Below are 16,881 nucleotides of genomic sequence, written 5' to 3' on the forward strand. Positions count from 1 at the left end.
TTACACTGGGAAAATAAGGAGCTTAGAATTTCTCTTAAAGCCCAAACAGAGAATAAAGGTCAGCCTCGTGCTCCTCACCTTCGTTAGACTGGCTTCTTTGCAGTCCAGCGTCCTACTGTTGAGAAGGTAGAAGCAGACCCCCTTCTGGTCCTCAGTGGTATTCAGCCCAGCACAGCTGGAGAGGCCCTCATGGTCAGGGCAAAGCGTCTCGTTGATGAAATGAATGAAGGTGTCATTGTTGCCAGCAGGCGGTGATGTCTGGGTGGGAGATGTCGAGGTGAACTGAGGTGGTACAGAAGGGTAGATGATAGGACCAGCACTGGTAACAGGGGTTGATGCAGTTGCACTTGTAGCTAAATTTATACTTGTAGTCAGTGTGGTTGTAGTAGGGGGTGGGGTAGTTGTAGGTGTACTTGTAGTCTGTGTGGTTGTAGTAGGGGGTGGGGTAGTTGTAGTTGTAGTCTGTGTGGTTGTAGTAGGAGGTGGGGTAGTTGTAGGTGTACTTGTAGTCTGTGTGGTTGTAGTAGGGGGTGGGGTCGTTGTACTTGTAGTCTGTGTGGTTGTAGTAGAGGGTGGGGTAGTTGTAGTTGTAGTCTGTGTGGTTGTAGTAGAGGGTGGGTTAGTTGTAGTTGTACTTGTAGTCTGTGTGGTTGTAGTAGGGGGTGGGGTAGTTGTAGTTGTACTTGTAGTCTGCATGCTTGTAGTGGGAAGAGGTGTAGTTGTAGTTGTACTTGTAGTCTGTGTGGTTGTAGTAGGGGGTGGGGTAGTTGTAGTCTGTGTGGTTGTAGTAGGGGGTGGGGTAGTTGTGTGGGGTAACTGAGGTGGTACAGAAGGGTAGATGATAGGACCAGCACTGGTAACAGGGGTTGATGCAGTTGCACTTGTAGCTAAATTTGTACTTGTAGTCAGTGTGGTTGTAGTAGGGGGTGGGGTAGTTGTAGGTGTACTTGTAGTCTGTGTGGTTGTAGTAGGGGGTGGGGTAGTTGTAGTTGTAGTCTGTGTGGTTGTAGTAGGAGGTGGGGTAGTTGTAGGTGTACTTGTAGTCTGTGTGGTTGTAGTAGGGGGTGGGGTCGTTGTACTTGTAGTCTGTGTGGTTGTAGTAGAGGGTGGGTTAGTTGTAGTTGTACTTGTAGTCTGTGTGGTTGTAGTAGGGGGTGGGGTAGTTGTAGTTGTACTTGTAGTCTGCATGCTTGTAGTGGGAAGAGGTGTAGTTGTAGTTGTACTTGTAGTCTGTGTGGTTGTAGTAGGGGGTGGGGTAGTTGTAGTCTTTGTGGTTGTAGTAGGGGGTGGGGTAGTTGTAGTTGTAGTCTGTGTGGTTGTAGTAGGGGGTGGGGTAGTTATAGTCTGTGTGGTTGTAGTAGGGGGTGGTGTAGTTGTAGTTGTACTTGTAGTTTGTCTGGTTGTAGTAGGGGGTGGGGTAGTTGTAGTTGTAGTCTGTGTGGTTGTAGTAGGGGGTGGGGTAGTTGTACTTGTAGTCTGTGTGGTTGTAGTAGAGGGTGGGTTAGTTGTAGTTGTACTTGTAGTCTGCATGCTTGTAGTGGGAAGAGGTGTAGTTGTAGTTGTACTTGTAGTCTGTGTGGTTGTAGTAAGGGGTGGGGTAGTTGTAGTCTGTGTGGTTGTAGTAGGGGGTGGGGTAGTTGTACTTGTAGTCTGTGTGGTTGTAGTAGGGGGTGGGGTAGTTGTAGTTGTACTTGTAGTCTGTGTGGTTGTAGTAGGGGGTGGGATAGTTGTACTTGTAGTCTGTGTGGTTGTAGTAGGGGGTGTTGTAGTTGTAGTTGTACTTGTAGTCTGCATGCTTGTAGTGGGAAGAGGTGTAGTTGTAGTTGTACTTGTAGTCTGTGTGGTTGTAGTAGGGGGTGGGGTAGTTGTAGTCTGTGTGGTTGTAGTAGGGGGTGGGGTAGTTGTAGTTGTAGTCTGTGTGGTTGTAGTAGGGGGTGTTGTAGTTGTAGTTGTACTTGTAGTCTGCATGCTTGTAGTGGGAAGAGGTGTAGTTGTAGTTGTACTTGTAGTCTGTGTGGTTGTAGTAGGGGGTGGGGTAGTTGTAGTCTGTGTGGTTGTAGTAGGGGGTGGGGTAGTTGTAGTCTGTGTGGTTGTAGTAGGGGGTGGTGTAGTTGTAGTTGTACTTGTAGTTTGTGTGGTTGTAGTAGGGGGTGGGGTAGTTGTAGTTGTAGTCTGTGTGGTTGTAGTAGGGGGTGGGGTAGTTGTAGTTGTAGTCTGTGTGGTTGTAGTAGGAGGTGGGGTAGTTGTAGGTGTACTTGTAGTCTGTGTGGTTGTAGTAGGGGGTGGGGTCGTTGTACTTGTAGTCTGTGTGGTTGTAGTAGGGGTTGGTGTAGTTGTAGTTGTACTTGTAGTCTGTGTGGTTGTGGTAGGGGGTGGGTTAGTTGTAGTTGTAGTCTGTGTGGTTGTAGTAGGGGTTGGTGTAGTTGTAGTTGTACTTGTAGTCTGTGTGGTTGTAGTAGGGGGTGGGGTAGTTGTAGTTGTACTTGTAGTCTGTGTGGTTGTAGTAGGGGGTGGGGTAGTTGTAGTTGTAGTCTGTGTGGTTGTAGTAGGGGGTGGGGTAGTTGTACTTGTAGTCTGTGTGGTTGTAGTAGGGGGTGTTGTAGTTGTAGTTGTACTTGTAGTCTGCATGCTTGTAGTGGGAAGAGGTGTAGTTGTAGTTGTACTTGTAGTCTGTGTGGTTGTAGTAGAGGGTGGGGTAGTTGTAGTCTGTGTGGTTGTAGTAGGGGGTGGGGTAGTTGTAGTTGTAGTCTGTGTGGTTGTAGTAGGGGGTGGGGTAGTTGTAGTTGTAGTCTGTGTGGTTGTAGTAGGGGTTGGTGTAGTTGTACTTGTAGTCTGCGTGGTTGTAGTAGGGGGTGGGGTAGTTGTAGTTGTAGTCTGTGTGGTTGTAGTAGGGGGTGGGGTAGTTGTAGTTGTAGTCTGTGTGGTTGTAGTAGGGGGTGGGGTAGTTGTACTTGTAGTCTGTGTGGTTGTAGTAGGGGGTGGGGTAGTTGTACTTGTAGTCTGTGTGGTTGTAGTAGGGGGTGTTGTAGTTGTAGTTGTACTTGTAGTCTGCATGCTTGTAGTGGGAAGAGGTGTAGTTGTAGTTGTAGTCTGTGTGGTTGTAGTAGGGGGTGGGGTAGTTGTAGTTGTAGTCTGTGTGGTTGTAGTAGGTGGTGGGGTAGTTGTAGTTGTAGTCTGTGTGGTTGTAGTAGGGGTTGGTGTAGTTGTAGTTGTGCTTGTAGTTTGTGTGGTTGTAGTAGGGGGTGGGGTAGTTGTACTTGTAGTCTGTGTGGTTGTAGTAGGGGGTGGGGTAGTTGTAGTTGTAGTCTGTGTGGTTGTAGTAGGGGGTGGGGTAGTTGTAGTTGTTGTCTGTGTGGTTGTAGTAGGGGGTGGGGTAGTTGTAGTCGGAGTAGAAGTTGTAGGTCGGGTTGTTGTAGTTGCAGATGGGGCAGTTGTAGTCTCTGTGGTTGTAGTAGGATGTGGGGCAGCTGTAGGTTGGGAAGTTGTAGTTGTACTTATAGTCTGTGTGGTTGTAGTAGGAGATGAAGTAGTTGTAGTTAGATTAGTAGTTGCAAGTAGGGCAGTTGTAGTTGTACTCAGAATCTGTGTGGTTGTAGTACGAGGTGGGGCAGCTGTAGCTGAAGTTTTAGATGGACTTGTAAATAAGGTAGGTGCAGTTAGATCAGTTAGAGCGTTAGCTGAGGCAGCCATAGGTAGAGATGGAGGAGGCGATATGGCTACAGCTACAGATCGGTCATTTATAGTTAGGAGTGTTGTTTTGGCTTGATCATTGATGTGGCTTTGACTTCTCCCAGTCTTTCCAGTTGAGTGCGTTCCTTTATGCTTAGCCACTGGCCAGCAGACTGTATGTTTCCTTTGTCGGCTGTAGTTAGGGGTCAGGCCTTGAGGTCTTGTTGAAAGGGCCTGCTGGAGAGCTGTGATCCTGGTGTAGGGTGTGTGGACAGAAACACCATGCTGGAACCCCTCTGTGGCACTGTCAGAAGGGGGCAACACACAGAGACCAGTGCCAACCATCCAAAGCACAAGCATGTCTTTCATCTACAATTAAAACAGAAATTTTTCAGTAAATGGTCAATTATCTGTCACAATCTCTAGATTTTTGTTATTGGATACTAAATCTGATAGGTCATATGAAATAAGAGCCTGCTGCTGGATTGCAGTTTTATTTTGCAAACAGTTTATGGCTTGTTTTTATATTGGATATTTCTGATGTATCAGAGAGAATCATGTTTCTGCTCTCTCTCCATAGTGATTGTATTTTACTTGTTTCAGTTAATTGTTTTGGAATTAATTTTAGCATTTTAAATCATAAATGTATATATTTAGAGTTAGCACTATTAATTTGCTATATCAGCAATATCCTGATCGCTCTACAAAGGGGGCTATGAAAATAAATAAAAGGCTCAGATCAAATGGGGTTTGCAAAAAAGCAGATAAGAGGTACTGCAAACATTGAGCAAAAGATTTTGTGGTCAGACAAGACAAAATTGGAACTTTCTTGTCTAGATGCAAAGACAGGCACAAATGTGGTGTATCACTTAATCACCACTATCCCCGCAGTCCAACACTATTGTGGCAGCAATATGCTTTACTTTTGCATATCATCAGCAGGGTCTAGAACGCTAACTAACATACTATAGATGACATAATGTACTGGCAAACTGCAGAAAACCTGCTTCGAACCTAAAACTGGGACAAAAATTCAAAGCGCAAGACCAAAGTTACACTGCAGTGGCTTAAGAATAAGATAATGAATGTCTTTGAGTGGCGAAACTAGACATGTCCTGACTTGAATAGTGTTGAGAAGCTGTGGAAAGACTTGAAAAATGCTGTCCAAAAGCAATCCCTGAGCAATACGAGAGAGCTTGAGCCTGAAAGAACGAGTACAAATCGTACCTGTGTACAAATGGTGCTTTCACCCAAAGTTAAGTTAATAAGCCTGAATTCTTATCCAATCAACATATTTCTGTTTATTTCTCTTTAGTTTCTTTCTTTAGCTTAGGTTCTTGGTAGTAAATTGATCTTAGCATCTCATTTCAACACCTTTTGGAGTAGTAGTTGTAGGTGGGGCAGTTGAAGTTGTACAGTACTTGTACTTGTCTGTGTGGTTGTAGTTGTAGGTACGATGATTGTAACACACACAAACTAGAGTCTAGCGATTAATGGAAGCCAGAAAAGAGTTTAATTTTGGAGACTCAACATTACAACCGACCTTCCATTTTCTAACTGCTTTATCCAACACAGAGAGCTGGAGCCTATCCCGGCAAGCAGCCAGGACAAGTCAGAATACACGTTGGATGGCACACCAATCCCATGATGCTGAATTTTGTTTGCCTTGATGCAGCTTAGTCACTTATTAGAATATGATTGTGTTATTATCCATTCTGACATTCGATGTAGGGCAGCTACTTCTGAGATATGCTGGACCTGAAGGAAATGTAGTGGAAATGTAGGAAGTATGGAACGGAGTTATTAGACATGAGTTTTGTTTTAAGTTGGTTTTCTGTTCCACATTGATGCTTCACTTCCAAGCATTATACAATGTTAGATGTTGTAAATAAATGTGCTCATTTGCATTTCTTGAGAAGTACTGTATTCAGTTGTTTTAAAATTATTATTTTTATGTATCTAGCACTGACAATTGCACAACATTCTCATGTTTAATTAATTTAAATGCAACAGAAACTATATACACTGGCATTTTAGTTACTTTGCATCAAGGGTATGAACACATGTGGAGCCCAATCTATTTATCTGTATTTATTGGTAAAATGTCAGGAGTTTGTAAGATACCAAATAACTTTTCCATTCATAGAAAAAAAGTTTACCTATAATTATTATTATGACTGGTTTCATGTTTTACATTTGTAAATGTAAATATTTATGCTTTTCTTATTATCAAAATTTAATATGGTTATTGAAGGATATCAAGCTAACAATGACTACATTTTTCAAAAAACAATCTAACCCAATAAAAAATCTTAGACTTCTAGAGTTAATTCTGTTAAATCATTTTTTTAAAGATTGTTATCTCATACATTAAATGTGATTTCTAACATTAAAACCCAAAAAAGAAACTCACCCAAGGTGAAGCAAACAGCATCAGGTGGATATGGATGGAGAATTTTATTACCTCTTCATCAGCTGTGCAGACCAAGGGAATAACACACACAGCAGCAGTAAAAGACTGAAATTCAGATGTCATATAAAGGGAACGCCCAGTCCTCTCAAATTGGAATATATTCCCATAATCCCAGTGATACTTCAGTCAGGATAGCATTTTCATATTGGCAATACCCGGTTTGTTCAGTGTTAAAATGAAAAAAAAAATCCAAACCAACAATCTGAGATGAAACTGAGAAAGTCGCACATTGAATTTAATTTTTTTTCTAATTTTCATTTCACTTTCTACCTATTTGCTTCGAGAACAGCTGATGGGTCTTACTTTTTCATTATGACATGACTGCATTCCCATGATACTGAGCAAGGGCAGCTCTGTGCAGTATTGATACAGTATGCTCCTTTTTCCTGTTTCTTCTTCATTTGTTTTAGCTAGAAACCTCACAGTATAAATTGTGACAAAATAACCACTATATTTCTTTTTATTTTACATTATGATGGCAGTGAAGGAAGCTGCCAAAAACATGCCCTCACAGTATGCCAGTGAAGGGTTAGGCCTGGGCTTGCATTGACTTATACAACATTCATACATTGTCTATTCACCTAAAACTCAAAAGGTCTACGGGAAACATAGTCTGAATTACATTTAAATTCATTTGCAATTCATTTGCAATTTGGGGACTGCAATTTCTCAGACTGCCTGTTAAATCTCATTAACAAAATAAATTAATTGACAGTATTGCAAAATTTTACAAATTTTGAATTAAATTTAAAATCACGAACTTAGTGAAAGTACTGTATGGTTGCCATGTTGTTGCAAACCGCTGGTCTCGCCATGGGCGAGAACGAGAGTTGGTGTGAATTGTGACATGAAAGCAGCCCTTCTTGCTCACTAGTTGCTGTGAACAAATGAAAAACATGGTCATCTAGCCACATGAATTATTGTGAGTATATTTTAGTTGCTTGGCAGGTTGCTCTTTTTTACAATACTTAAAAGAATCCAAAAACATGTTGCATTGCATGTGGCTTTTACATGAAAATATTTACTATTATATAGAATCAAAACTCACTTGGTCTAAAGCATATTTACGCTGTAATAGGGCCACTTTCTCATCATAAGAAGTTATGATGCCTCATTCTGAATGGCAAACAATCACGACAAAGGGGCGCTATGCATACAATGAAATGTCATCTCTGTTGTGATGTGAATTGGAGGTTGTACACATTTCTGTGTTCACTGTATTTTCATTGTGGTCTGAAATGCACTCATTATTGCCGCTTCATTATAACCCCGAGCTGTAAAATTAGCTTTGCAGTTCCCCTTTAAGTGTAGGAAAGCAGTTCAATCTTAATTGAAATTCACTAATAAATAGTGCTGCTTTTGGTATGAAGGGTTCGAAAATATTTTGCCGGTGACTACACATTTGAAGCCATTGTTCAATGGTCAGCTGTTAAAAGACTTAGCCTTAAATGAGCTGTATAACCAAGGTGTGTGACCAAGCATTCGGCTAACACCCAAGTTGCCTTTGGGTCAAGCGTGACAGTGATGTACTATCCCACTTGTTGGTGGCTACTCTTTGATGTAAATGGGAACTTCAGGTTTCTTACGGAACCTCAGAATCCTTAAACAGCAGAGCAGCTACTGCCTCAGTTTAGGAAGAAGGAGCAGACTGCTCCTACAGTGCCAATAAGAAGATGGCAAACCCCTCCTCTAATGATGTGTATTACAATTTCTTACCATGACACCCTTGTTTAATCGTGTTTAATCCAAAGTGGTCTTTTGGAAATAGTCAAAAGTATTTATATTAACCAATGTTTTTTTAAATACAATGGTGAAATAGAAACAAATGACTGAGAATAGGTGTATATGAAATAAAGTGAACAACTAGTTTACTGTACTTTGTACAATTACAGGGGTTATTGGGATCAGGTGGTTCAATAATTGTGTGCTGAGTAAGCAAGGACTGACTCTGAACAGCTTTGTCCATTATAATGGTCAGAAACTTTGTGAGTTTGATCTGCACCTTTAAGGTTAGCAGAAACACGTCATGCCACGTTCAAAAGAAATTTCAGCGGACCTCAGAAAAAGAATAGCTGATGTTCATTGGTCTGTAGAGGGTTACGAAGCAAAATGAGAGAGTGAGTCTTTATTATCCCTGAGGGGGTTGTTTATTTTACAGCAGTACTGTTGGTGTACAGATGGACAGAAAAAAAAACACAACAACACAACATGGATGACTGCAGGGTGGATGTTCTCTGTACAGACAAGTCAAAAGGTGAAACTGTTGGCACAATGAGAAACATTTGTGTGGAAAAACAAAGCACTGCGTTACAGCTGGAAGAACCTCATCCCGACCATCAAGCTTGGTGGTGGGAGTATTAAGGTTTGAGGCTGTTTTGCTGTGGCAGGACCCAGATGACTTGCTGTTATGGATGGAAACATGAATTCAGCATTGTGTCAGTATATTCTGGAGGAGAATTTCAGGTCATCCATAACCAAAGAAGAAATTTGGATTTTTAATTGACCATTCAAAAGTCCACTCATAAACACCTTTGTAATGTTATGTCAGATCCTGGAGAGAGCTGTTCATGCAAGTAAAACCTGTAATGTCACCAACCTGAAATGGTTCTGTAAGGAGGAATGGGTCATAACACAGTCAATGGGACACTGATAAACTGTTGCAGGAACTGCTGCTCACACATATTCACACAAGGATATTTACTGTTGTACCAAATCATTAAAAAATCCAAATATAACTTGTCTTTCTGTTGTATATTTAATATGTGAACCACTGGTTTACTTAATTGAGAATTAAGGGGGTTAATTGGAATAAGGTAGTTAAATACTTGTGCTTGATAAGTGAACAAATACTGAGTCTGAGCAGCTCAAGAGCTTATCTTTATCATTTCATAAGACTTTCATAAAAATCAAATTATTTTTAGGTCTAAAATATATTAGAACACAGACCAACCTAGGGGACTGACAGCAGTTTTCTTGGCACTGTATATTCTGTCAGGAGAGGGTATGGAGTATACTTCTGAATGGCCTGTGGGCAACGTTGTCAGGAGAGGGTATGGAGTATACTGTACTTCTGAATGGCCTGTGGGCAACGTTGGTATAAATGATTAATCTGTCTCCACTTGTAGAGATGATAGTCCATTGGTTTGGCAGCTACTGTTCTCTCTCAGGGAACAGGTAATACCACATTAGTCTAATATTCTGTTTGTGGGCTGTATAAAATTGAATTTCATTTAAATTAAAAATACTGGCCTCTCATCAGGACAGATTTCAAGGCTATCAGATTGGATATATGTACGCATAGTTCTGACCTAAAACAGTGACTTTAGGTTTGAATAGGCTATATGTTTTGTGACCTGTCCCAGATAGTAGAAGGACTAGCTTGTACAGTACAAGAAAATAGGTGTGATCACTTGTAACATCTGGATCATACCAAAATACCCCCAGCAAAAGTGTCATCTTTTGCTACAATCTCCTGGGTGGTTTAGAAATGGAGGTGCTCCTATGAAGGATCTCTTGTGGGAGCTGAAAGCTTTTAGGGTGCTCTTCATCACTGTGTACGTTTATTTAAATGTATATTACCAGAGGGTTCATTTTCTCTCTAATTTGCATGTTGTCAATATCCAGGCAGGCCCTGCTAGCCTAATTCATGCTTATATACTTTCAAAGTGAGCATGGGTCTTTACCACCCAAGACTAGATTTTACACTGGTGCAATTTTGTTTACCATTGGAGCTTTAAATCTGGTTTTGGAACATAAATTGTTTTTATTTTGTATTTGTTTCCTCTTGCAAAGCTGACATAGCACTGGTGGACCTTGTTAAATGACTGTGTTACAGTGTTAGTTTCTATGGGAGTAAGACTTGCTCAGCTGGAAATTCCACCACTACAATCACAATCTTATTTAGAAACAATAATAAGAAACCATGATCTGAACTAAAAAGCTTACCAGCCAACACCAGATTCCTCACATCAAACCCTGTTTAGTTCTTTTTACTTAACTAAGTTTAATGGTCCTGAATGCGAATTGCATTCAGTTGGAATGTTGAAGTTGGAGCATAAGCTAAAGGAAAATAGCAAAAGATCATCCTTACCAATTTATACACAAATTTGAAAACAAAAACATAATATCCGGTTAAATGGCCAGTTAACAATATTGGTTTTCCATTCACTGTTGATACACATTTACATGTGAAGCACAAAAGGTTGGCACACTTGCTGAAAAACCAAAATGTATAAAGGAGCTTAACCAATGAGTTAATGGTGCAATACCAAGCGTAGTCCAGTAGCAAAAATGAAACTGTCTAGAATTAAAATACAATGAGACATAAAGATAGGAATAAATTAAAAGGACCATTAGCTTTGGATATGACAGTCTATGAACTAATGTTTCAACTCCCCCATAGTTCTTCCAAAAGTCTTCCTTTATAACTGGGGTAGCTACTGGTTAAGATTAAGGAGATTATTCTGGCAAATAAATCAAGGTACAGTATATCTGTAAATTTAAAATATATATCACATGTTTTATAACATTAATACACTTTGCTAATTTCCTAAATACAAAACCCCCCACAAAATGTTATTTTCATTCTAAACTTTGTTGTCCGAATAGTTCTTTTCCCACCTGTATCAGAAGCGAGAACAAGGTCTGTTTTCGCTGTGTGGTTTCAGGATGAGTGAGCGCAGTTTCTCCCAAAAGACCTTCTGGGCATCTGGGTCTTCTCCTGGCCAATCCAGGCAGGATTTCTTGCACATTTCCCTGCGGAGCTTCTGGTGCTGGGACAGCCTCTCTGAGGGGATCTTCTCCAGGAAGATGAAGATCAGCACATCCCTGTTCTCTGAGAAGAGCTGCATGTGTGCCAGGCTCAGCTCCAGCTTGCACCACTCGCTCTTGAGGAAGTGCCTGGAGATGACACAAAGCGTCTTGCGGCTACGCTGGATGCTGCTCTCCACGTTGTCCATGATGGAGCCCCCAAGGTCCCAGTCTCGATCCGACACACACAGCTTGACGTTGGGCAGCCCAGCATTGTCTTCCATGTGTGGAATCAGCTCATGCAGCACCCACTGGAAGTCCCTCTCACTGTAGGCCACGAAGGCATCAAATACAAACCTGGGGTTGTCCACCCACACCTCACGGTCATTCTTCTTGGACAGAAGAATGTACCATTGGTAGTAAATCTTCCAGCGGTTGATATACAGCAAAGTGATAACAATACTTAAGATCAAGACACCGGTGGGGACACCAAGTATGTACCAGACATATTCAGGAACACATATGGGATTGAAGTCCTCGAGCAACACGCCTCTCAGGCGTACAGGAGAATGGCACTGAAAGGTCTGACTGATGGACTGGTTCTCTAGGGAGCTGATCCAGGATGAAGCCCAGGCCAGGCTGCAGTTACAGACGAAAAAGTTCCAGGTGAAATTGGTGAACAGATTGGAAGGGAAGAGGCTGAAGAGGTCTTCAGGCAGAGTCTGGAGATGGTTGAGGCTGAGGTCAATGTGGAGGAGATTCCTATTGTATTTGAACAAATCTGCTGGGAGGCTCTGCAGCATGTTGCCTCTTAAATTAAGTTGTTGAAGATCTGTGAGGGAATCCAGGAGTCCAGATGGGATCTGTTGGAGGAAGCTCTCTTCTAGCATCAGTAACCGGAGAACATTTAGCTTTCTGAAAGCATCTGAGTGTAGGAAAATAATAGGGGACTTAAGTATGAGTATTTCCTGCAAATTCTCTAGTTCTGAAAAGGCAAAGGCATCTAGCAGGTTGATGGAAGAGTAAAAGATCTGCAACCTCATCAGAGGGCACTGATGAAGATGCTGAAAGGTTGTCTTCCTAATGCTATCAAAGTCTATGGTGTACAAGCCCAGAGTGCGCAGGTTGGAATATCGAAGATCAAAGAAAACAGTTGTCATGTCCAGGGCTTGGATTTTTCCAATGCTGAGAGACTTGAGGTTTGGGAGCTGATAGAAGGCCTGTGAGCCCACCTGTAGGATGGAATGGTGCTGCTGGAGATGTAAGTGCTCTAAGGAGTTCATGTATGTGAATGCATTGCTCTCTGCTTCATGGAGCCAGCCATAGCTCAGGTCCAGAGAATGGAGGGAACGGAAGGTAGAGAAGGTCCATCTGTTAATCTTTAAGATGTGATTTCCCATGAGCATCAGGTTCTGCACATCTGGAGGGATTCCTTGGGGCAGCTGTGTGTTACAAATGTAAGTTGGACAAAAGTCAATGTACTTGCATTTCATTTTCAAAAGTGATTGTGTCATATGGCTAGATTTATGAAAACTTAAATATAATTTCCTCAGGTGTTATTTCCTCATACACAATCAAATTCACACTTCATATTGTTCGTTGTTCAAATTCACAAATGCCAAATAACACAAGCCTTTTCATCTTTGACGTGTTCATGAGGTCACACCATAACATCTTTATATCTTATTCCTCACCCTTCTTGTAATTTTTCTAATTCATGTGTTCAATCAATGCAAAAAGCCTATGCACACTACACATGGTTTAAATTATTTTGATAAAAAACAAAAATTATGGAAACAGTCATCTTAGAATAGAAATGCCATCTTTGCGTTTTGTGTGTTTGAATGCAAGGGATATCTCTTTTTTCCCTTAGCAATTTTTAATGAAAGTCTAATCAAACCCTGCAGGAAGTACAGGAGGTGCATAAAAGACCGAAGAGGAATCAATTTACACAAAGGTTGTAGGCCATGTTACTGAAGATGATGGATCCTCAAGAACTGGCTGGATGAGATTATCAGATCAACTAGCTAGCAGCCACCAAATGAGCTAAATATGCTGTTAGGCATACTTTTGCTGGCAAGCTGTATGTGTTTGAATGTTACTTTTCAGGTATGGCTTCTGGAATCACTTCATAGCATCACACGGAAGGCTTCATAGCATCACTTCACAAAATAATTATAGAAGTGAATTTAGTTACAGGACTAAGGGAACAACATGTGAGGATGTTTCTGTATTTTCTCTAATTTATTTATCTAACTGTACAGCCATTGAGGTCAATCAAGAAGGAGGATTTGCTTTCTCTTCTTGAGGTCTTTTTCTCCATTTTTTTTCTTGACTTTGAGACAATCTTCCCAACTACTCCAAACACACAGGGAGAGTTCTCTCATACAAATGGATTAACTTTCTAGTTTCCAAAACATCTTGATGGGCTCTTTTTGTGGTAGCTTCTGAGGAAAACTATGAGAATTTTCTTTTTTGATACACACCCTAGCTGGTTTTATTTTAAATTCTTATTTCCATCCAGTGATCTTTTGTGTTTGTGTATGTACTCACATTGTTCCTCATAGAATAAACATGGTCATTAAAGTTGTCAATGAATTCAACTGCAGTTTGATCAATTATTTGTGCCACTGTGGTAATGTGGAATGTGGAAAACTATGAGAATTTTCTTTTTTGATACACACCCTAGCATTCCCACCTGTATAAATTCAGAGTTCACTGGAAGAGATACATGAAGGTCAATACGAAACTGGGAATTTCTAGCTGATGAGGAAAATTCACAGATATCAAGCAAAAGAACTTCACCTTTGTTAGTCTGGCGTCTTCACAGTTAAGTGTTCTGCTGTTAAGGAAATAGAAGCAGAGGCCTTCTCGACTTTCTGTAGCATTAATCCCTAGGCAGTTATGGATTCCTCCGTTGCCAGGACAGAGTGACTCATTGATGAAGTGGATGAGGGTCTCACCGCTGCCAGGAGGATGCCATGTGGAGCCAGTTGTGATGGTGGTCAAAGGCAGCACAGTGGAGGGGTAAATGATTGGCCCAGCGGATGCAGTTGAATCTCCATTTGAGGTTATTTCCTCTTCTGCAGTCGTAGATGAGACAGCTGTCGTACTTACTGTTGTATGCAGGAGTGTTGTAGAAGGGGGAGATTCAGACTGAAGCATGACAGGTGCTGGAGTGACAATGGAGTTGCTGTTTCTCCAGATCTCCTTGGCTGAACGTGGTCTTCGCCGCCGAGCTGGTCGCCGGCGAATCATGATTCTCCAGTGCTGGGTGGGTTTACGGATCACACTTCGTGGCCTTGCTGACGGAGCGTCATGGAAGGGCCTGTGCAGAGCAATACCTTGCTCCATGGCAGCACAGCCAGAAGGGGGTGCAACATAGACAACACTGACGACAATCCAAAGGATAAGCATTGCTTTCACCTGCAATACACAATGCGCTGTAGTCAATTACTGTGCAAATATTTGTCTGCAAAATCCTGAGATTAAGTTGTAGGTTCTTCTGATCATTAAGTTTAGAGAATGACCTGTCCTCATTAAAAAGTACATGTATAGAGAAAACAAACACATATCAGTGCTGCACTGGATTTTTTGTTTAAAGAAGCACTGTATATTTCACTGAGGACCTTGATATGTACTTTAACTTCTCCAAGCAAGCTGGGTGTGTTTGAATGTTCTTTTTCAGGTAAGGCTTTTGGAAAACTATTACAATATCACTTCACAAATTAATTACAGAAGTGAGTTTAGTTACAGGACTGTAAATACACAAGGGAACAACATGTGAGGATTTTTCTGTATTTTCTCTAATTTATTTATCTAACTGTACAGCCATTGAGGTTAATCAAGAAGGAGGATCTGCTTTCTCTTCTTGAGGTCTTTTTCTCCATTTTTTTTCTTGACTTTGAGACAATCTTCCCAACTACTCCAAACACAGGGAGAGTTCTCTCATACAAATGGATTAACTTTCTAGTTTCCAAAACATCTTGATGGGCTCTTTTTGTGGTAGCTTCTGAGGAAAACTATGAGAATTTTCTTTATTGATACACACCCTAGCTAGTTTTATTTTACATTTTTATTTCCATCCAGTGATCTTTTGTGTCTGTGTATGTATTCACATTGTTCCTCGCAGAATAAATATTGTTATGAAAGTTTTAACAGAGAATTCAACTACAGTTTGATCAATTATTTGTGTCACTGTGGTAATAAGATCACTTAACCCACAATTATATTTTTTGTTTAACAAAAAAACAATTAAAAAAATGTGTGAAAGTCAAAAGAAGCTCAACTCATACCATTAAAGAAGGCTGTGTTAATAGAAGATAAGAAGTTACACAACTTTGGGAGATAACACCAAATTAGATCTGTAATTAAACTGTGTTTAAACTGCCAAGAATATCATTATCTTTTTGTCAGTGATAATGCTTTAATATATCCAACAAAAGATAATACGTTATGAGTTCAAAGTTGTAGATGCAAGTATCAGTACCTATTATTAATCTTACTATGATCAATTATAATTTTACGATATAATTAGTCATATCATATTAACACATTACAGTAACCACTAGAATATTTTGAAAACATGAGAGAACCATTGATTGTCCAGTTAACTTTATGTTTTTGTGAATATTTGTTTGTCAATTTTACTAAAAAAAAAATGAAAAATGAAGAATCTTTAATAAATAATTGGATAGAATGTCTAAAATCTAGATGCTAGTACTTCCATCTGTGTGATGAATTAAAACAGCATAGCTTTTCAAAAGCTGATCATATTTTAATACTAGGAACTTTTTCTTTTTTTAAGCAACGACTATGCTTCAAGAATTTAGCTTAAGAATTTCTCTGACTTTTACTCCAAACTACAGTACGTTGCAAGTTTCCTTCCACATCTAGAAAGAGAAAAGGGAGGCATTACGAAACAAGTTCATGTTCTTAAAAACAACGGATCATAAAGTCCTGGAATGCAATAAAGAAAGGAAGACAAAACAAATCAGTGAATCAGTTTCTACAGTTTTTTAAATCTCTAAAATATGGATTTGAAAGCTGAAACAAGGACAAAAACTCACCAGAAATAAATCAAGTGATTTTCCTTAGGGTATCTATTTCCTTTGTCCCTAGGAGGGCATGTGCTGTGCAAAGCTAGTGAATAAATATTGGAGTCATAAATGACACAGCTCAGCTGCCATATATCAACAGGAAAACACCCTTATCGAAAGATTTAATGTGTTTCTTAATGAATTACGGGTACAGTAGGTATACATACTGTACTCTAGCTTATATGAAGAAAGAGTGTTTTCCTCTTAACAAATACCTATTTTTGTACAAGAAGCTATTGACGGATCACACTAAGAGATGTGTGGCATGAGTGGATGTGGATTAATACAATTATTTGGTTTTCTTTCTTGTAGAGTTGGGATTTTGCTTGTGTTTTACATGTTGCCATGTAAAACATAAATACATATACAGTATAAATCAGTTCCCATTAACAAAACCTGGAGCACTGAAGAAATTGAGTTGTGTTTACATTTTAATGGGCATTTGTAGTTAGTGTACGGTTCCATCTGATTATTGCCACAATCTTGAAGGGTTAATGGTCACAATCCAGTAAGTATAATATGTTCTTTTAATTATGCACAATTTGATCACACAAAATATAAAAAAGAATGAAAAAATCATTTAAACTAATGCTATTTATATATATAAATATTATATTTATTATATATTATATTTATATCTACAATAAATAGTATAGGTAGAAGGATGCACAATGGCACAGTTATTAGCGTTGTGATGCCACACAGTGCTGGGGCCATGAATTCTGTCGGTGTTGAGTTTGTATGTTCTTCCCGTTTTGTGTGGATTTCACAGTCCAAAGATATTTTGCTCGGTTGATTGGATTCTTGGAAGATTGGCCCTGCTGTGAGTGTGCACGCGTGAATGTCTGTGCATGCCCTGTGAGATGGACTGCTGTCCTGTGCAGGGTGTGT

The 16,881-nt window shown here is 40.2% G+C and overlaps 1 protein-coding gene across 1 annotated transcript; it reads right to left on the reverse strand.

Annotated features, from left to right (window-relative positions):
• Positions 1 to 1,501: 1,501 nt before the first annotated feature.
• LOC148839322 (uncharacterized) lies at positions 1,502 to 5,219 on the reverse strand. The gene is made up of 4 exons (XM_088935658.1): positions 5,213 to 5,219; positions 2,627 to 3,501; positions 1,782 to 2,532; positions 1,502 to 1,740 (listed from the first exon to the last, which is right to left on the reverse strand). The coding sequence occupies exons 1-4, from the start codon at positions 5,217 to 5,219 to the stop codon at positions 1,502 to 1,504; spliced, it is 1,872 nt and encodes a 623-aa protein (XP_088791784.1).
• Between the last annotated feature and the right edge of the window lie 11,662 nt (positions 5,220 to 16,881).

The sequence above is a fragment of the Atractosteus spatula genome, chromosome 2 (genome assembly GCF_055471065.1).
Source record: "Atractosteus spatula isolate fAtrSpa1 chromosome 2, fAtrSpa1.hap1, whole genome shotgun sequence".
Taxonomy (NCBI): Eukaryota; Metazoa; Chordata; class Actinopteri; order Semionotiformes; family Lepisosteidae; genus Atractosteus; species Atractosteus spatula.

Excerpts from the sequence above, each read along its gene's own strand:
- LOC148839322 (XM_088935658.1), bottom strand. Across the intron at positions 2,533-2,626 it reads CCTCTTCCCACTACAAGCAT|ACTACAACTACAACTACCCC; the intron begins GCAGACTACAAG and ends ACAACCACACAG. Across the intron at positions 1,741-1,781 it reads TACAAGCATGCAGACTACAA|ACTACAAGTACAACTATCCC; the intron begins GTACAACTACAA and ends ACAACCACACAG.